The sequence below is a fragment of the Oncorhynchus nerka genome, linkage group LG24, assembly GCF_034236695.1.
Source record: "Oncorhynchus nerka isolate Pitt River linkage group LG24, Oner_Uvic_2.0, whole genome shotgun sequence".
Lineage (NCBI taxonomy): Eukaryota > Metazoa > Chordata > Actinopteri > Salmoniformes > Salmonidae > Oncorhynchus > Oncorhynchus nerka.
In genome coordinates, this window is record NC_088419.1 from 55,845,912 (window position 1) to 55,868,113 (window position 22,202).

Sequence of the window (22,202 nt, forward strand, 5' to 3'; positions counted from 1 at the left end):
AGTTCTACAGCTGCAACATTGAGGGCATCCTGACCGGTTGCATTACCGCCTGGTATGTCAACTGCTCAGCAGTTGTCTGCTGCCAGTAACTGGAACGAATTGCAAAAATCGCTGAAGTTGGAGACTTTTATTTCCCTCACGAACTTTAAACATCAACTATCTGAGCAGCTAACCAATCACTGCAGCTGTACATAGTCCATCTGTAAATAGCCCACCCAATCTACCTACCTCATCCCCATACTGTTTTTATTTAATTGACTTTTCTGCTCTTTTTGCACACCAGTATCTCTACTTGCACATCATCATCTGCTCATTTTTCACTTACACAACTATTCGCTCCTATGGCCTATTTATTGCCTACCTCCTCATGCCTTTTGCACACACTGTATATAGACACACACTGTACACACTGTATATTTATTTTCTCTACTGTGTCATTGACTTGTTTGTGTTATTGGCTTGTTTATTGTTTACTCCATGTGTAACTCTGTGTTGTTGTTTGTGTCACACTGCTTTCTCAACTAGCCTATCTGGTTAAATAAAGGTGAAATAAAAATAAATAAAATAAAATCTGAGGGTAAGCTTCCTGACAACCAGGACCTATATACTAGGCGGTGTCAGAGGAAGGCCCAAAGAATTGTCAAAGACTCTCCAGTCACCCAAGTCATAGACTGTTCTCTCTGCTATCGCACGGCAAGCGGTACCAGAGCACCAAAAGGTTCCTTAACAGCTTCAACCCCCAAGCCATAAGACTACTGAACTAATCAAATGGCCACCTGGACTATTTACATTGAACCCCGCTCTCTTTTGTTTTTAAACTGCTGCTACTCGCTGTTTATTATCTATGCATAGTCACTTTAAGAATGACCTCGATTAACCTGTACCCCCGCACAATGACTCGGTACCGGTATATAGCCTCATTATTGTTATGTAAATGTATGGTGTTATCTTGTGATTAATTACTTTTTAAAAACTTTAGTTTATTAGTAAATATTTTCTTAACTCTATTTCTTGAACTGCATTGTTGGTTAAGGGCTTGTAAGTAAGCATTTCACAGTAAGGTCTGCACCTGTTGTATTCGGAAGATGTGACGAATAAAATTTGATTTGATTTAGTCACGTTATGACAGACAGAGAACAACTGATTTGGCCAGGAGCATTGTTCCTGAACAGCTTTTTATTCCTTTAAAGTTTCTGTGTGTGTGTGTGTGTGTGTAGGTAAGTAAAGAAATAAAACAATAGTAAAAAGACATTTGAAAAAAGAGTAACAAGGCTTTATACAGACACCTGTTAGTCAGGCTTATTGAGGTAGTATGTACATGTAGGTATCGTTAAAGTGACTATGCATATAAGATAAACAGAGAGTAGCAGCAGCGTAAAAGAGGGGTTGGGGGGGCACACAATGCAAATAGTCCGGGTAACTATCTGGTTACCTCTTCAGGAGTCTTATGGCTTTGGCGTAAAAACTGTTGAGAAGCCTTTTTGTCCTAGACTTGGCACTTCGGTACCGCTTGCCATGCAGTAGTAGAGAGAACAGTCTATGACTGGGGTGGCTGGGGTCTTTGACAATTTTTAGGGCCTTCCTCTGACACCGCCTGGTGTAGAGGTCCTGGATGGCAGGCAGCTTTGCCCCAGTGATGTACTGGGCCGTACGCACTACCCTCTGAAGTGCCTTGCGGTCGGAGGCCGAGCAATTGCTGTACCAGGCAGTGATGCAACCGGTCAGGATGCTCTCGATGTTCCAGCTGTAGAACCTTTTGAGGATCTCAGGACCCATGCCAAATTTGTTTAGTTTCCTGAGGGGGAATAGGCTTTGTCGTGCCCTCTTCACAACTGTCTTGGTGTGTTTGAACCAATCTAGTTTGTTGTTGATGGAATTTGAAGCTCTGAACCTGCTCCACTACAGCCCCATCGATGAGAATGGGGACGTGCTCGGTGCTCCTTTTCCTGTAGTCCACAATCATCTCCTTAGTCTTAGTTACGTTGAGGGATACGTTGTTATTCTGGCACCACCCGGCCAGGTCTCTGACCTCCTCCCTATAGGCTGTCTCGTCGTTGTCGGTGATCAGGCCTACCACTGTTGTGTCGTCAGCAAACTTAATGATGGTGTTGGAGTCGTGCCTGGCCATGCAGTCGTGGGTGAACAGGGAGTACAGGAGGGGACTGAGCACGCACCCCTGGGGAGCTCCAGTGTTGAGGATCAGCGTGGCAGATGTGTTGCTACCTACCCTCACCACCTGGGGGCGGCCTGTCAGGAAGTCCAGGATCCAGTTGCAGAGGGAGGTGTGTAGTCCCAGGTTCCTTAGCTTGGTGATGAGCTTTGAAGGTACTATGGTGTTGAACGCTGAGCTGTAGTCAATGAACAGCATTCTCACATAGGTGTTCCTTTTGTCCAGGTGGGAAAGGGCAGTGTGGAGTGCAATAGAGATTGCATCATCTGTGGATCTGTTTGGGCGGTATGCAAATTGGAGTGGGTCTAGGGTTTCTGGGAAAGTGGTGTTGATGTTAGCTTTACAGAAGTCCAGAGAGGACATATAAATACAAAAATGATTCCCTCATTATGTCGAGATTACGATAAAAGTTATTTTGTCGAGATCACAAGATAAACTTTATAAGTAGGGGTGGACATATTGATGATAGATTGACAGCAGTGTCATAGTGCACCGGCGGCAGTAAGACTCTACAAAGATCTAAGACCTTTGATTAGAGCACATATGTTGTAAGTAGCCATGTGCTAGTCAAAGCTCCAGCAATTAAACGCAAACAATGGCAAACTGAGGAGTGGATGAATGACATTTTGCCCCCACGACATTTTTGTTATGCAGGTGAGTGAGGACCCAAAAGCGCTTTAACAGAAACAGAGTCTTTTAATGTCAAAACACAGGGAAGACATAGATCCTCTTCAGATGTATCGATTGACAACATAGACAACCCGCAGAGAGGGCGACAAATAAATCATAAAGTCCTCTGATCTTAACAGGAGAGTCCCCTTCTAGCAGCAGAGGAGAATAGCAGGGTTAGCGGCGACATACTGCTGGTCTCTCCGGGTAGGCGCGGGTTGTAGAGGACAGAGGTACCTGATCACACGTAGCATCTGATGAAGAGGCAGATTACGACAGGACAGGACAAGGGTGAAGCAAACGAGAATCTGACAAAGACAGAAGCAGAAACAGAGAGAGAAATAGAGACCTAATCAGAGGGAAAAAGGGAACAGGTGGGAGAGGGTAAACGAGGTAGTTAAAGGAGATGAGGAACAGCTGGGGGAAGGAAAGGAAGAGAAGGTAACCTAATACGACCAGCAGGGGGAAACGAAGTGAAGAGAAAGAACAGGAACAAGACATAACATGACAATTTTGCCCAACATTTGTAGCTGAAATGAAATATAAACTGTAGCCTACATGAAATGCTGGAGTATTTAGAAATCTCAAAATGTGATTCACTTCACCTGTTTTACTAGTTTTATTTTATTTTTGTAACGGCAGATCTCCTCTTCGTCTGAAGAGGAGTAAGGATCGGACCAAGATGCAGCGTGGTAAGCGTCCATAATGTTTTTAATAAAGACAAATGAACAAAAACAATAAACGATAACGTGAAATCTGCAAAAACCGAAACAGTACCGTGTGGCGACAAACACACACACGGAAACAAACACCCACAAACCAACAGTGAAACCCAGTCTACCTAAGTATGATTCTCAATCAGAGACAACTAATGACACCTGCCACTGACTGAGAACCATACTAGGCCGAAACAGAAACCAAACATAGAAAAACAAACATAGACTGGCAACCCCAAGTCCCGCCCTGACCATACTAAATAAAGACAAAACAAAGGTGCAGACTCTGGCCGCAAAACCTGAACCTATAGGGGAGGGTCTGGGTGGGCGTCTGTCCGCAGTGGCGGCTCTGGCGCGGGACGTGGACCCCACTTCACCACAGTTTTTCTCCGCCTCATTGTCCGCCTCCGTGGCCTCCTAAACACGGCGACCCTCGCCGCCGACCTCAGACTGGGGACCCTAGAAATGGGTCCCGAATGGACGGGAGATTCCGGCAGCACCGAACAGGCGAGAGACTCCGGCAGCGCCGGACAGGCGGGAGACTCCGGCGGCGCCGGACAGGCGGGAGACTCCGGCGGCTCCAGAGTGCAGGGCGGCTCCGGCAGCTCCTGGCTGGCTGACGGCTCCGGCAGCTCCTGGCTGGCTGACTGCTCCGGCAGCTCCTGGCTGGCTGACGGCTCCGGCAGCTCCTGGCTGGCTGACCGCTCTGGCAGCTCCTGGCTGGCTGACGGCTCTGGCAGCTCCTGGCTGGCTGTCGACTCAGGCAGGTCCTGGCTGGCTGACGGCTCGGGGAGGTCCTGGCTGGCTGACGGCTCTGGGAGATCCTGGCTGGCTGACGGCTCTGGCAGCTCCTGGCTGGCTGTCGACTCTGGCAGGTCCTGGCTGGCTGACGGCTCTGGGAGGTCCTGGCTGGCTGACGGCTCTGGGAGCTCCTGACAGACGGGAGACTCTAGCAGCTCAGGACAGGAGGAAGACTCTGACAGCGCTGGACAGGCGGGAGCACCTGTAGGCAGAAGACGGAGAGACAGCCTGGTGCGGGGGGCTGCCACCGGAGGGCTGGTGCGTGGAGGTGGCACTGAATAGACCGGACCGTGCAGGCGCACTGGAGCTCTTGGGCCAGTGCGGCGAGGTGGAATAGCCCGCACTGGGCTGTGCTGGCGAACTGGGGACACCATGCGTAAGGCTGGTGCCATGTACGCCGGCCCGAGGAGACGCACTGGAGACCAGATGCGTAAAGCTGGGTAGACTATGCGCTCCACCGCATAACACGGTGCCTGCCCGGTCCCTCTTTCTTTCCGGTAAGCACGGGAAGTTGGTGCATGTCTCCTGCCTGGCTTCACCACAATCCCCATGTTCCCCCCCAGCCGCGCTGCCGTGCTGCCTCCTCATACCAGCGCCTCTCTGCCTTCGCTGCCTCCAGCTCTGCCTTGGGACGGCGATATTCCCCTGGCTGTGCCCAGGGTCCTTTACCGTCAATAATCTCCTCCCAAGTCCAGGAGTCTTGTGTTCACTGCTGCTGCCCGTTACCACGCCGCTTGGTCCTTTTGTGGTCAGTGTTTCTGTAACGGCAGATCTCCTCTTCGTCTGAAGAGGAGTAAGGATCGGACCAAGATGCAGTGTTTTGTTTTTAATAAAGACAAATGAACACTCAAACAAAAACAATAACATGAAATACAGAAACAGTACCGCGTGGCGACAAACACACACACGGAAACAAACACCCACAAACCAACAGTGAAACCCAGGCTGCCTAAGTATGATTCTCAATCAGAGACAACTAACGACATCTGCCTCTGATTGAGAACCATACTAGGCCGAAACAGAAACCAAACATAGAAAAACAAACATAGACTGCCCACCCCAACTCACGCCCTGACCATACTAAATAAAGACAAAACAAAGGAAATAAAGGTCAGAACATGACAATTTTTCTACTTTTTAATTGTTGTTTGTGACTGTTTTTGCTGCTATTGACAAGCCAACATTCCTGTTAAAACTATTAAAGAGATTAAATTAAACTATTATTGGTAGTCTGGTAAACTTTCATTGGTAGTCTACAACCAGAGACCTCAATGTTAACTCTTCTTTCACTGAACATTCCACATTAAATTCAATTAAAATAGCTGCGCAACCATACTTTCACGTCTTTAAAATTGGATTTCATTGGAGCCAACACTGGATGCCATCTATAACTGACATACATAAAACAATTTCTGCCTAGGTTAATCCACAATCAAAATAAAAACGGATGTGCTGATCCACCATGGGCTCTGCCGCCTCAGCCATACTGTCAATGTATCATCAATACGTCCACTCCTATTTATAGAGTTTATCTTGTGCTCTCTACAAAAAATGTTTGTTATGTTGTGATCATGTAACGATCTTCTTCATCTGAGGAACAGGAATAGGAAGGATCAGACCAATATGCAGCTTGGTACGTGTCCATGTTAAATTTATTACAACTGAACACAAAATAACAAACGTGAAACAACGAAAATCGAAACAGTTCTGTATGGTGAAAACACAGACACAGAAAACAACTACCCACAAACACCAGGTGGGAACAGGCTATCTAAGTGTGGTTCTCAATCAGAGACAACGATGCCAGCTGCCTCTGATTGGGAACCATACCAGGCCAAACACATAGAAATAGAAAACATAGAACACAAAACATAGAATGCCCACCCCAACTCACGCCCTGACCAAACTAAAATAGAGACATAAAGAAGGAACTAAGGTCAGGATGTGACAGATCATGAGAAAATTATCATGTGATCTTGACAAAACAACTTTTGATATGTTGTGACCACAAAAAATATATATTTTGACATATCGATAAAACAATTTTAAAAAATGTTTTAATTCACATGTTCTCTCTGGACTTCCGTACAGGTCAGCGGAAATCTCTGGAAAAGTCCTTAATCTCATTAAAGGCAGGGTTGATCTCTGTGGCACTCACCTCTCCAAGCCCAGGCAAGGTTTCAGAGTGGCCAACTGGTGCAAATACTCTCTTAAAAGAACAGCATCCTCCCAAATACCTCCATCGACACAGCAACATGTTTATGTGACAAAAAGTTATAGATGGGCCAATATGAATTATGTAATTAATTAATTAATTAATGTAATTGTTTTTGTTTAATGTATTTTGTAACCTTTTTAGTCATATGCTAATCTTAATTTCGATTCCTTATGCATTATCACCGTGATTTATTCAAAATAAACCACAGAAAATGGATTCAAATAGTGTTATATGTGACAAAATTCCATTCATTGTTTCTATGTGTCATAGTGATTTAGTATATGTGGATTGACCATGGTATGATCATGTAATGAGCACTTGCAACAATTAGTCCAAGCCAATTGACACAATTCGGTTTAAATCCTTAATGAACTGTTAAACAGGTCTGAGATCACTCCTCTTGAATTGATTTGGTCACTAATTGTTTATTTTCTTTATTGGACATATTATGTCCGCTAGCCATCATACATTTTATAGCTACAGGTTGTAAACATGTTACTTTATGTTAATTATGCCTCATTACATAGGTGTGCTATAGATGTGTATAATTGGACGTTTTACAAGTTCAGTATGACCACATCCAGTGTATTAATGTAATACATCCAGTGTATTATTTGAAAACATTATTTTTTACATGACTATTTGTTAATTGAGGTACATTTTAATTTAATTGTTTTTAACCACTCTCCAAGTTAGGCATATTTTTTAACACTGTGTCCCCTGGCTGTGTATTTTGATTCTAAGTGTTAATTGCATTTAATTGCATTAGTTTTCCCCCATGTTTAATTCCCCTCATTAGTGATGGGTCATTGCTTGATTTACTACTTGCAATACTAATTGCCTCAAGAAGTAAAAGCTCCATGCTGATGACTGTCATTTGCTTTTCTGTTTTTCTATTGCAAACGAACAAACTGATTTGAAATACATATTGCTAATTATATATCTGTCACTTTTCATGTTGCATAAATGCATTTGAAATACGTTGTAGCTGGATATTTACTTTGACTTCTGATTTAAGTTTAATATTAACACTTTTTTTCTATTAATTAATATTTACTCAAAATTGAAAGCTTTTCAAAATGTTTTTAAAAATGTGTCAACATGAGTTCAGGTCTTCACGCTGTTCTCCATTCTCATGCACCATGTATAACTTGTCCCTACCAGAGTTTTTATGTAGTCTTTCTCTGGAATAATGAGGGGATTAGTGAAAACTTTCAGTCAGACCTTTGTCTTTAAAACAATAGATTTCTGAAAGAAAGTCTTGTCATGGCTTCATTAGCCCCAGCCTCCTCCTGTGGGGTGAATGTAAGCTACATTTACTGCAATTACTTGACTAGAAAACAACTGTCAATCATTCTTAAAGGGGAAGGATTCCAATTAATAACCTCTTTAATCCGCTCATTTTATTTCCATTCAGCAGCACTAGGCTACTCTCTCTCTGCACTTTGAAAAGACTATAGCCTGCAACAAAACCACATTAGTTGTCAAGCTTGTTTTGTGCACACACGTTTTGTTGTGTTTTTCAGCGTATTATGCACATTGTTTTTGAAGAAAGGCTAGAGAGGATGCAAGGTAAAATAGACAAGAGCTTGAGATTTGCGCGGTTTTGGTGTGCAGCAGCCGGACAAGGGGCGTGAACTACCTCAGTAGTTGAAGTGAAGTGTTGGAGGAAACAGGTGGAATATTGACAGTTCAACTTCATGCGCTCAGCACGTCATTTCTTCAAAGGTAGGTTCAAACCGCTATTACTATTACCACCGCAAATGTTTGTGACATTTAGGCAACTATAAAAGAAAGGTTAACGTTTTATTAGTCTAACATAATGTGTCTATATGACATTTAAATCTGAGGAGATGGACACTGAAAGTGAGAATGTTGTTAGTATTGGAAAACATTTTTGTTTTCCACAAAGTATAGAATTACAGTATCAGTTAAATATAAAATACAAAGATTCTGCATTTTAAGGACTATGCATTGTACTTTGTATATTTTAATACAATAATGATATGCCTAGTGCTTAAACATGTGCTCTTGAATATCATTCAACTATATTATATTGAATATTATAGAATACAACGCAACAGAATACAATACAATACAACTATGCAAATGTATAATATGTAGGGCATAATTGCATTTTGTTAATTTCACATTTGGTCCTTTTAAGTTTATGTATATTTATTCAGTAAAGGGTTTCTTACCTCTACTGTATAAAGCTACGTATTACAATTTCATGGTTAATATTTTATAAATTCATGTTAACCAAGATTTTGCTCCAAAGCAAAGTTTTTTTTTCTGTCAAATGTAACTTTTGCCCTAAACTTCAAGCTGTGGGCCTGTCTATGTCATTATAAACATCTTAAATATAGCTATGTAAATAAGATATTTCAGAAAGCAATTTATCAACTTGTCTTTGATTAACAACAATATCAACAAGGCAGGTCCTACAGGCCCTAGTTTTGTCACACCTGGACTACTGACCAGTCATGTGGTCAGGTCCCACAAAGAGGGACTTGGGAAAATTACAACTGGCCCAGAACAGGGCAGCACGGCTGGCCCTTAAATGTACACGTAGAGCTAACATTAATAATATGCATGTCAATCTCGCAAGGCTCAAGGTGGAGGAGAGATTGACATCATCACTAATTGTTTTTGTGAGAGGTATTGACATGTTGAATGCACCAAGATGTCTGTTTAAACTACTATCACACAGCTTGGACACCCATGCATACCCCACAAGACATGCCACCAGAGGTCTCTTCACAGTCCCCAAGTCCAGAACAGACTTTGGGAGGCACACAGTACTACATAGAGTCATGACTACAAGGAACTCTATTCCACATCAAGTAACTCACGCCAGCAGTAAAACCAGATAAAACAAAACGGATACAAATACACCTTATGGAACAGCAAACACACACATACAAACTCACATACCATACACACTCTACACACACGTACACCTGTATTGTGTATTGTAGTAGAGTAGTGGCTTGAGGGCACACTTAATGGATTGTGAAATCTGTTTTAAAATCTATTTTAACGTTTAACATTTTTATTCTAATGTATTATGCCTTAATTTTTGCTGGCTCCAGGAGCAGCTAATGGTGATCCATAATAAATACAAATACAGCTTGATTTTATGTTAATGCTGTACAATATACTAAAGTCTATCACGTCTATCAATTTCATTGCACTCACTCAATGTGCTTGGTAATGAGTTTATGCAATAGAATAAAGAGGCTCTGTCTTTTATCATCCGCTTTATAATTATATCATGGCTCATTAAAAGATAAACCTCAGTGACAGATCCATGTTCTGATAGACAACACATATACCATAAAACCATTTAACTATTGCTGTATAGCACATTGTGACATCGGCTGATGTAAAAAGGGCTTTAGAAATACATTTGATTGATTGATTGATTTAGCCCCCCAAAATGTTTGCTGATATTTTGTTGATATTGAATAGATGATGTTAATACAATTATTGATGGTATGTTATAGTGGTGGTAGGTAGTACTAGTAGTATATGAGAGTGTTTGAGAATTTTGACGTGGCACTACTAAATGGCAAAGACTCAAGACTGGCTGCTGATCATGTGATGACTGTGACTTTGTTTTGCAGGTGCACAGAACTTGTGGAGGACATCTCTTTAAAACTCATCCTTGGACCTGTTCCTTCACGAAGCCGAGCCAAGTCTACTTTCCCCCGCTAAAGGATAGAGAGAGCGTCCAAACGTTCAAATGCATTTATCACTGGATACCATGAGCATGGTGGACGACAGCTGCCTCTCACCCAGTAACTTCCACGAGATGGTGAAAGGAGGGGGGGCGGCGATGGGGGGCCGCGTCCACAGCATTGATGTCATCCTGGGCTTCAGCAAAGACCAGGACCCCCTGCTCAGCCCATCTGGGGGCCCAGGGCTTCACAAAGTGGGCGTGGATGGCCTGGGAGACCCTGGGAAGCAGGACCCAGCACACCCCTACGGGCACCTCTCAGAGCAGCAGTCCTACCATGGTGAGTCTCTTAGGTGTGAGATAAACACTCCACTGGGCACACTGTAAATCACTGTTCTGATTCTGGGGCATTTATGGCCAGCCCACTCTCTACATGTACAGTATATGTTTGAGGCCAAAACACATTAAGACACGTCGACTAGCGCTTCGCTGGTGTTCATAAGTTATCAATCAAGCCCTCTCACTTCAAGCTTTGCTGCATTTGATAGGAACATACTGCATGTAGGAAGCAGCTAAGATGAGATCAAGGAGACAGAAGATTGATTGTATTAAATTTATTGTATTGATTACCAAGGGGGACATTTTATTGTCACAGTCATACAATAAGGCACATTACAGACTTAAAGTGTGGCATTAAAACACACACAATCACATGGAATCTAGATGGCAGGGGAAGACACCAAACAAATACATGATAATGTGTATTTTTCATTTAATTCTAATTTTGATACCAACATTTAATTTAAGTGGACCACAAAGTGTGTCGGAGGATCCTGTCTATGATGCCTGAACTTGCACACTTCCCTTTGTCTTTATGTGATGTAATGATTAGCAGCTTTACTTAAGTCATTAAGACTTGATTATTTCCATTGCATCAATGCGTTGAGGCGACGATGACCTCAATGGCTGCATTGGTTGTAGCCTTGCAGAGAGTCCGGGTCGTTTCTCAACAGCTCACAGAATGAAATAGAACATTATATTGTATCTCTAGGGGGGGGGCAGTAGATGACATGTGTCTGTACCTTGTAAATACTGTGAAATCATGCTGAGATTGAGAGATAAATCACAAAACAAGACGGTGAGGGGGTTTCATCCCAAATCCCATCCCCTTGTGGAATTCCCCTAATCTTCTCTTGGACACAGATGAGATTTTACAGTGGTGCAGTTTCATTTCATTAACATTTCAACTCTGCATAAAATGTGACGTTTTTTAATCTATGGTAGTTTTCACATTCTGGTTACTATCTATGGGGTCATAAAAACAAAAGGTTTAGTGAAACACATAGCACAAACCAGCATTGGATGACTCATGAAATTACAACGTAATTGGAAGTGTCTTATGACAGTGTTGGTTATTATAAAATATGATCATAAGCACTGTTCAACCAGTGCAACAGCAATGGCTAAATTCTTGTTTGTTTCCACTTAATATTCAGCACTAATTTACATGTCCTTAACACATAACTGACTTGTTAGTCATCCCTGTTCCGTCTGAATGGGCATTTTGTACTACATCGCATCACTTTGTCCCTTCCACATTGAGGTTTTCTGCTGGACTGTAAACATGACAAGGTCTTTAGACGGGCGGTTCCGACAGGCAGGGAGCTGGTCACTGAACCCAGCCTGACCCCTCCATTGTGCCACTATGGGCATTGTCGTAGGCTGTTAATGAGAGATAGATCAATGGACCCCAAAATCCTCCTAGCTGCCCCTGTCTGGGAATTGAAGGTTTTTCTTGGCTTTCTGTCCTGATTCTATCAAGCACTGGTTTGATATAAAGATCCATTTAGCAAGGTTTGGGTTTGTTAGTTCCTACTCGTCATGGGTTGGAACTGGGTTGGGCTAGCCATATTTAGTTTGGTGATTGTGCAATAAGGTTTCTTTCATCAAGTTTTTGCTAAACACTAAAGTAATGGTATCCATAGTTGGGGTCGCGACCTGGTCGCCAAAATTTAAATAATATTTTATTTATTTATAATATAACAAAGAGTACAGATTATTGTATGGGACGATGTACAAACGTTTTTCAGAAAAATAATTTGAAGAAAAAACATGAACAAATCTGAAAATGTAATGAATTGAAAGGTTATTTGTTGATGTAAAAATTGAAATGTACAGATTTTTTAAGATTGTGCTTGGTTGGGGTGAGGTCTCGAGAAATTATTGGGGGAAAAAATGAAATTCTGAAATTCTGGCGAAAAAGTTTGAATACCACTGCTGTAAAGTGAAACACCCAAAGAGTCCCTATCTCTCCATGTGCTATACAGTTATGTGGTCATTGGGAACTGGTCATGAATATCACCCACAATACCAACCCAAACTGGACAACCTTTTACTTTTATGTGAGGGACAAATTACAGAATTGACAAGAGAGTAATGTTACCATTATGAAGTAATATTTCAAATGTGTCAATAAAGGCTGTCCCAATAAAGTGTCCCGATAGATAATGTGTTTACCAACAATGAATTATACCGTACAGGACTAGTGCACAGATCACTGCTATGATGGCAGAAGCGTAGACAACTGATCTGATGGTCATCTTTGTGCCCAATATAATTTGATGACCCTTTTGATAATTCCAATTCAACAACCACGTTGACAGCGTTTTATGGCTTTACCTTGTAATGTTTACAGTATTTTCCTGATTATGGGACTGATACAAATGAAGGTCCTACGTAGATTACAGTTAAGAATACATGGAAGCTATCAGAGGAATTAACAGGCTGCATCTGTTTCCCTCTGAGGATTAGTGGAAACCTGCAGTGAAAGCCTTAGCGAGTCAGCGCTGTGTATGCTGTTCATGTATGCTGCTCATGTATGCTTCGTTACAAGGCAGGAGGACAATCTACATGTCTTTCTACATGCGTAGAGTAAGGCACAACTTCAGCTTTATTTGGCCTACAGTAGCCTATTGTTGCAGGTGTCAAATGTGTCCTGGGACGTTTTCAGAACAAACAAGTTATTAAGGGGTTGTGGAGCTCATTTGAATATTCCATGTTTTCAGCTTTTGTCAACCCCTACAACTCTACAACAGCTAGACCTTTCTTCACTGTCTTTTTCCTCTTTTCCCATTTCAATGATTTTTCATTCACATTGGCCTTTTAATTGTGAAGAATCCCTGTCTAGCGAAGACAGACATGTTGATTAGACATAACATATGGCTATTGATGATAGGAGAGCCTGAAACCAACATTTGTCTCACAAGCTAACGATACTTAACTACGCAAAGCTTGAGAATGAACGACTTACCTTTGCAAAGAAAGCCAAAGAAGCTTGTTTGGTTAAATCAAAATGAGTCCAAGTCACTTTGTTGATGGTTTCATCTAATGTGAATCTCTTCCCTCTCTCGCTATGGGCTCTACAGATTCAGGACTGTACTCGGACAAGTGTGACGGGGAAATTAGTGATCTGAGGAAGAGTGTGGATAGCAATGGAGGGAAAAGTCCGGAGCCCTGCGAGGAAGAGCAGCCCAAGAAGAAGCACCGACGCAACCGCACCACCTTCACCACGTACCAGCTGCACGAGCTGGAGCGTGCCTTCGAGAAGTCTCACTACCCCGACGTGTACAGCCGTGAGGAGCTGGCTATGAAGGTTAACCTGCCTGAAGTCAGAGTTCAGGTAGGTTTGTCCACCACCACTTTTACTGGTACTGTGCTCTGTCCTGGTCAACTCCTCTGACTTTCTTGCCAATCATTGTGACTAGGAGTGGACTCAAATACTAACATCTCTGATCAGGTGCAACCTTGACCCAATGTGAATTCAGCCCCCAGGTAAATTGATTGAAGCTGAATATCAATCATCAATCAAATTTATTTATGAAGCCCTTTTTACATCAGCAGGTGAGTTAAATGGTTAAAGGGCTTGTGTTTTCTAATGAAAAACCTCAGTGGGTCAGAAATACCTTCTCTGAATCTTTAGATGATAATGGTGAGTGACGATAGGACATCTTTACTGTTGGGCCGATTTCTAGATCCTCAGGAGCTTCAAGGTCACTCACAGCAGGCGTTACACTATAAATACAGACAAGTAACAAAGCAAGCTGTGTCCTGCCCACACAAGCTCAGGTCTCTGGTTGTCTGAGGGCAGACATAAGAAGGTTGTCTTAGCAGGGCATAGTGCAGAAAAAAGGGCAAGGTCTTATAGCAGAATCTAAGGGCAAAGTCTTAAAGCACGACAAAATGACACAGTAGGTATGGATGAAGGTCGAAATGATTAAGATTGGTCAATACAACTATAGCTGTTGTTCACGAAGCGCCCAGGGCAATTGATTGGAGTGCATTACAATTGGCAAATTGCTTATTTTTCCAATCCAACAAAATGTAGAAATCCAAAATACTAACCATTCAAGAATACCACTGTTCAATTAGTTGATGATTATTTATTTAGATGGTTTACTTGAATAGAGACGGATGCAGCTAAAACATTGACATTATGGATTTGACCTGCTGAGGGATGACGTTTTACTGTAGGGCCTGAACATGCTCCACATCAGCAGATTATGCCCATAGGTGCTCTGAGACTCCAGTAGGTACCAAACTTTAAATTAAGACAAGTGTCACTGTCCAAACCTAGCTGACAATGGCTCAGGTCCCAGGTTCTCTAGGGACATCCCAACAATTGTGCAAGACAGCAGTGCAAAGGGGGCTAAGTCTTAGAGCAGGTCAAAACACGGACAACACTGAAGGTCTCGGAACAATTCAATTCAATGATTCTTTATTTAGTAGGATACTAAGAAACCAAAATAGGTAGCTTGATCAAGCACGATTCTAAACCCATTTGGTACCAATTGGAACGATCGGTGCTGTAAATACTCTGGACTATAAATCCAAACCCTCTGCCTTCCTCTAGGTGTGGTTCCAGAACCGCAGAGCCAAATGGAGACGCCAGGAGAAGATGGACGCCAGCACCATGAAGCTGCATGACTCGCCCATGCTCTCCTTCAACCGGCCACCCATGCACAGCAACATGGGGCCCATGAGCAACGCCCTCCCCCTGGACCCCTGGCTGACCTCCCCTCTGTCCAGCGCCACCCCAGTCCACAGCATCCCGGGTTTCATGGGCCCAGGACAGGGCCTGCAGGGTGGCTACCCCAGCCACAGCTTCCTCAACAGCCCACCCATGGGCCAGGGGATGCAGTCCATGGCACCACCCCCATACCAGTGTTCCGGTCCTTTCACCGACAAATACCCAATGGAGGACGTGGACCAGAGGAGCTCCAGCATCGCCGCACTGAGGATGAAAGCCAAGGAACACATCCAGTCCATGGACAAAACCTGGCAGCCCATGTGATGGTCTGAGGAGGGCTATTGAAACTGTTTCCAGTCATGATTGGGGTTTTGGGCCATGATAATGGCATTTTTCACACAACAGGATTGCAGTGATGGCACCAACAAATGCTCAGTTACAACTGATGATATTTCTAAGATTTCCAACACCAGTGACATTTTTACCCTTTGTCAGCACTAGAATGGTTCTTGGTCTCTTTTTTGATTTCCATACTAGTGATGTGAAGGATTGGAAGTTGATGCATATTTTGTGTGCCACTATTCAGAAAGGTTTTTAATCTGGATCCTATGACACAGAATGTCAAGAAAGGCCTCGCAAAGGTAACTACACAAACATCCATTTTCCAAAAGGACTGCAAAGACTGCTCAAATTAACAGGTTTATGATAGAATACTTTTTTGTTTTTATGAACTTTTATGAAGCAACTGGAACAAGGATTCCACTGGACACAAATTGCCCTTGATGGCAACTTTTAGATTTTTGATCCTTATCTAATAGTTTGGATTTCATATAAAAGGCAACAAATACTTCCTTCTCAGTAATTCTATAAAAATGCAAACACTGTACACTCTAGTCAGGTTTTGGGCCAGGCCTAATTGTGGCATTAGCTAAAGATCTATAACCATTCTTGCTTATGACAAAGCACAATGCAATGTCTATATAGCTCAGACCACATCTTGTCCAGCCACTGAGCTAATTGACACAGAAAATCCCAAAGAGTATTGGGTATTTTAAGTTTGTAAATGCAGATCACACAGCCTGTCCATGTGTTCATTTTGTTACTCAATAGTCTTTTATTTTTTGCAAGAGTAGTTTGAATGTTTTTGTTCTTTGCTGTTAACCATGAATCTAATAATAAGTATACACCAACTCATGTCCCCTCCAAATCCTTTCATAAAATACATTCTGTAGAGTGCTCACACACGGTCACATTTAACTCTGCAAATTAAGGTTTGTGTATTTTCCTAATTAATCCAATTGTCTAATTTATCATGAATTTTACAGGTCAATTAACCAGTAATTCTCTCAGTATTTGTGAATGGCCATGCCATGTCTCCCATAATAGTAGTTGAAGGTTGCGGCAGTATGAATCGCTATGTCTATGACCCTGAAACACAGAATCATTCATCCAGTTATGATGGTCAGGTTATTTCAACACCTGGAGAAGAAGGATACCACCGCCACCTCGGATGAAGGGGAAACACTACATTTCTGTCTGTCTCGACTGCACTTATAGTGGAGAGCCTCTGTCCACACCGTGGGTTGTGGGGTCATGGTTGAGATATCCTGGCTCAGGCTTTCAGGGAGCTTTCAGCTGGGGATGCGTACAACAATCTGTCATGCTATTTCATTTGAGAAGACATGAACACCTTTTAACACCCAATTAACATCTATGAAAGTGATTTACTCCTAGTCGTCATTGACTTGAGGAAGATTGATGGTTGCCCTGAGGCTAACTTCAGACTGCAAACACACATGTCGATATACACACCATAGACTGCACACACACTGATATCAACACCTTCTTTCACGATCTGGTAGGCCAAACAATGTAAGGCTCTTCTTTCTTGAGAATTGTTCTTGAGGAGTGCTACACATTAAAAGCCAATCTCTGAATTTGATGGCATCCTCAGTGTGTGACATCTGGATTCTCTGAGGAAGCAATAACTGTTTTAGTAATTATTTTGGAGAGCTGCTAAACATGTTTGGGTCAGTCGAAAAGAGTGATCTATGGCGTAAGCCTCCTACAGTGAGAAGGGAAGCCAGGAGACCTCCCTAATCACACGGAAGGGGTGGGAATAGGACAGGGGGACAGAGCGAAAGAGGCCACTGAAGTAACTTTTTTTTTTTTGCCTCAGTGGCTGTTGGAGAAGAAAACGTGTTGGCAGCTTGGCCTTCCGTCACTGTGTGTACGTGCAGAGCAGCAGAAGGAGAACGGTCTGATGTGTCACCCTACATAGTTTCCTCTTTGTTCGGCACAATTGATCCAAGCCATCTTCTTTGTCTAAAGTCCGAGGGGGAAAACGGTCACAGACTGCACTAAATAGGCCTCTGTAGAGAGACCCCGGGAATGAAAAAAAGAGCATGAATAGTCTATTCTGGCATATGTCGAAGAGATACTACATGGGGTGTACGGGTCCATTGTGGCATAATGTTTTGATAATGACTATATGCATATTTCATATGGTTTATGTATGGTAAAAAAGACAATCTTCAACCACGTTGTTAACGTGTCATATCAAGGGCTACATAGGATTCAACATTTCTGATGTAAAATAATTTAGCATTTTGATTTTGACAATACTTTTACCAGGTAAATATTATTCATCCTATTGCAATGTGCAAGGGGTAACATTTAATTACTATTATTTCAGTGATAGTGTGTAGACTATCACAATATGGAGGAAAGAAATTCCATGACACAAAAGTGGAAATGTTGTAGCATTTGTTTTGAAAGAAAACTGAAAATGTCTCTGCTGCCGGACATATGATTAGTTCAGAGTAACAGAGTAGAACGGTTTAAAAAAAGTTTCCACAGAATTGTCAGTTCATCCAACTTACTGTTTGACTGGAGTTTACAAAGTATTAGTTCTGTGTTACTGCAGATATAAATATGTTTCTTTGTCATAGACAGTAAAAGCCCCCATTGGTCAATACACAAAGTAATATTCAGTTGTTTTACTGATGTATTATGGGGATTCTATGCTCACCTCTCACGCTCAACATTGCTGATTTGCTAATTACGTGGGCTGTTCTTTTTTTTCTAATTGAATTGCAGTTGTCTAGTTTTTATGTTATCAGTGCATACTCTTTAGCTGTTAACTCTAGTCAGGTATTTTCAGGACCTCACACCCAACATAGAGACAGGGTTAGTTTGAACATTAAACAATATGTTTAGAAATGTTTGTTCCTCATGTGATACTGGGACCAAGATTAAGCCAAAGTTTAGATATAAAAAAATATTTTAAAAATGCACTAGAAACTTGGGAAGTTTATTTTAGGTTTATATCTGAAAATATACAGGACACTTTTTATATCCCCATATAGACGTCCTATTTGTTATATGTTCTAGTTCTGTTACTGTTTACTTTTATTTTGTCTGAAATGTTGATGTCCATGTTCTAGAAAACTTTAATATCTACTTTAAAAAAATAAACAAATATAGTTTGATAGAATTGTTGTCTTCTGTCTCCTTTATCCTATCTACTCTATAAATCCACTGACTGTGAATATCTATCTACTGTAAATCTCTGAATATAAATGGATGGCTATAGGACGGTATCTGAAGTATATTATTAGGCCTACTGTAGTATGTGAGGAATAGAGATAGGATCTGACACATTGGAGAAGTAGCCTCTCTTCGTCCCAGCCCCTCCTCTCCTCTCCCCTGGTCCCTGGCTGGTGGCATGGTGCCAGCCCGTTAGGAAGATGAGGCTCCAATCAATCAGGCTCCCAGAGGGGGGGCCCGGCCACAGGGCCCGCTGCTCGCTAATTGCCCCTGGGCGCTGCCGCTGCAGCACATGTTCACAGTGGGCTGTACCTGCCGCGCTTGCCTCTCCAGCATGTGAACCACACTCCCGGACAGATGGAAGCCCGGGAGGACCTCTCACCAGGGGCCATCTGGGGCCAAAACGTGAACAGTGAACACAACAGTGTGGGGAATGTAAAAACAAAAACATGATTTTTTAATCTGAATATTATTTTTGGATCTGTGTGTGTTTGTAACTACCTGGTGTTTTTGTGTGGAGGTCATTTAATGACAGATTATAAACTAAACTGTGTTGGAGAAAAGGTTTTGGCAGACAAACAATTAAGCAATCAGCCTTTAACCTTCAGAAAATATTTTCTCTCATCAGTAAAGCACACGTGCTGCTATATTGTTATTGGAGATCCAATCTAAACAGTGTTCTCCCAGAGCCAAACAAACAGCACTCTGTGTGGATTGCCATGGGAGGACATGGACATCCTAATCATGAGGGTGTAGGTGGGTGGGTGGGGGGGGGCAAGAGAGAGGGAGTGTTAGCAATAGAGAGAGAGAGAGAGAGAGAGAGACACAGAGACTAAATGTTAGTGTGGAAGAGAGAGAGAGAGAGAGAGCAAGAGAGAGAGCGAGAGCAGGGTGGGAGTAGTGAGGGTGGGATGGCTGCTCATCAGGGTTAATGATGTAGAAAATCCCCCAATTAGAGCCTTTTCCTGCGGGCCAGGATGAGTTCAGAGCAGGGTCCTCTGACAGCTCAGGGATTAGTGCCTGGGCCAGGCCGGGCCTGAGCAGACACTGACTGCTGGACATCTTGGCCAGGGCCGGGGTAGGCATGCGTTGCGCTGGAGTGAGTGGCACAAAGAAAAGCATGGGAAAAGAGCAGCAGATCAACATAGAAGCTTTTGTTGGGCTCGCTGTGCGAAATCCAACCATCTCCTCCAATTCCATTCTCATTCTGAATCAGGGCCAACACAGTGTGTTTGTGATTTATAGTCAGCATGCTATGTTGTCCACACACGGTGTTGGGAATGCTTCACAAATTGACCCCCAGCAACCCATAAAAACATTGTTTTCATTCTTATTGTCGGCGACAAAACATTTATGAGTTAATGGATTCTTGATAATAGTCTAGTGTAGTCATCAATGTCTAGTATCTTATATATTGACATCGGAAATCTAAAAATGTCTGTCAAAATTATTCTGTCTTTTTCCCAGGATACGGTTTTCTCCAGTCTGCAATATTGATGGTGAATTCTACATTGAATCAGTACATAAAGAATCCTCAAACATCTGGATTTCTTTAAAAAAAAACATCTTGTCCACATGCTTCGCAATGAACAATGAATAAAAAAAGATGTCACGAATGCTTAGAGTCCTGCATCTATCAAGACACACTAACCTGAGATTAATCCTTGACCCTAGTCTCAGCCAGCTGCTAAGAAGATTGAAGCTGAGCATCCCACTGTCTTCTCATGCTAGAGTACACAGTGTTATAATTTTCACCTCCCTTTATCAGGGAAGGGGTTTCATTTGTCAGTGAATAAGCAAAGAAATGGAACCGTAGTCCAATAAGCAGAGACAATGAAAGGACGGCTAGAGATTATTTGTTAAATATGTTAAAGGTCCAATGCAGCCATTTGTTTCTCAATATCAAATCATTTTTGGGTAACAATTAAGTATTTTATTTTTATTAAAATGGTCAACAACAACATAAAATGCTTCTTAGCAAATGTCAATTTCTCAAGCAAGAATTTTACTAGGGCTGTCTGGGAGGGGTCCGAGTGGGGAGGGGAAAACTGAAAATTAGCTGCTATTGGCAGAGAGGTTTGGAACTCTCTTTCTTATTAGTCTATTAACTAATTTAACACCTGGTGATGTAACCATCGAAGGCCAAAACTCCATTCCACCAAAACAGGTTGAAATTTCAGGTGGTCTTTTCAAACAGCTCTTACACTAAAAGGACATTATCATAATTTTCACAATTTCACAGTATTATTTCAACCTCATTGTGTGGAAATATATAGTAAACACAGGAACATCAGATGTTTGACTACACTGGGCCTTTAACAGAGAGGTACTGTATAACAAAGTTGTTTTGTGTGTTTTGGATCCCCTCTCCCTTCACCCTAGTTTTCTCCATCTCTTATGCTCTGTAAACACAAAACAAAACATTTATTTAAAAGGTCAGAGCTACTGCAATGAAATAAAGATGGGAAACCCGAAGGTGGCTGACCAGCAAGATTAGTAGAGCGCAAAAAATAAAAATGGCTTACTCCATGAATCACTCACTCAATTGTCAATTAATACAATAAGTTTGTAAGTAGCAACAACAAAGTCTCTAACGACTAATTCATTGCATAATCTATTATTTTGTTCCCTATTCCGGTGCCTCTAAAGGGGCCGGGCTGGAGTTAACAGGCTGATTGGGAGGACGCGTTCCTCAGTGGGGATAGTAAGGGAAAGGAGCGGAATTAATTGGGTTTGATTAAGAGAGCCTTTCAATGGGACACAGCTTTTTCGCATGACATAATTGGAGGTCAGTGAGAGAGGGGGGTGTGAGTGGAGGATTTGTAGGCTGGCGCCAGTGTTTGGTGTCCTCCCCCCTCACACTTGTAGAGAAATATGGTGTGTGTCTCGTGTTGTAAACCTCCATAGGCTCAATCACCAGAAAAAAATCATTGGGATAGCGTGTCCGAGGGCCTGCTATGCATTCAGTGCACAGGAGGCTGCTGAGGGGAGGACGGCTCATAATAATTGCTGGAACGGAGTGAATGGAAGGATATCAAACACACGGAAACAATATATATATAATATATATATATATATATACACACACACACATACAGTTGAAGTCGGAAGTTTATATACACCTTAGCCAAATACATTTAAACTCAGTTTCACAATTCCTGACATTTAATCCTACAAAAAATTCCCTGTCTTAGGTCAGTTAGGATCACCACTTTATTTTAAGAATGTGAAATGTCAGAATAATACTAGAGAGAATGATTTATTTCAGCTTTTATTTCTTTCATCACATTCCCAGTGGGTCAGAAGTTTACATACACTCATTTAGTATTTGGTAGCATTGCCTATAAATTGTTTAAATTCGGTCAAATGTT

General features: G+C 42.1%; 1 protein-coding gene across 1 annotated transcript; it reads left to right on the top strand.

Annotated features, from left to right (window-relative positions):
- Positions 1-7,981: 7,981 nt before the first annotated feature.
- On the top strand, positions 7,982-18,772 carry LOC115108225 (retinal homeobox protein Rx1-like). Its single transcript, XM_029632321.2, has 4 exons — positions 7,982-8,302; positions 10,204-10,596; positions 13,682-13,935; positions 15,166-18,772. The coding sequence occupies exons 2-4, from the start codon at positions 10,323-10,325 to the stop codon at positions 15,604-15,606; spliced, it is 969 nt and encodes a 322-aa protein (XP_029488181.1). The 5' UTR covers positions 7,982-8,302; positions 10,204-10,322; the 3' UTR covers positions 15,607-18,772.
- The last annotated feature ends 3,430 nt before the right edge of the window (positions 18,773-22,202 follow it).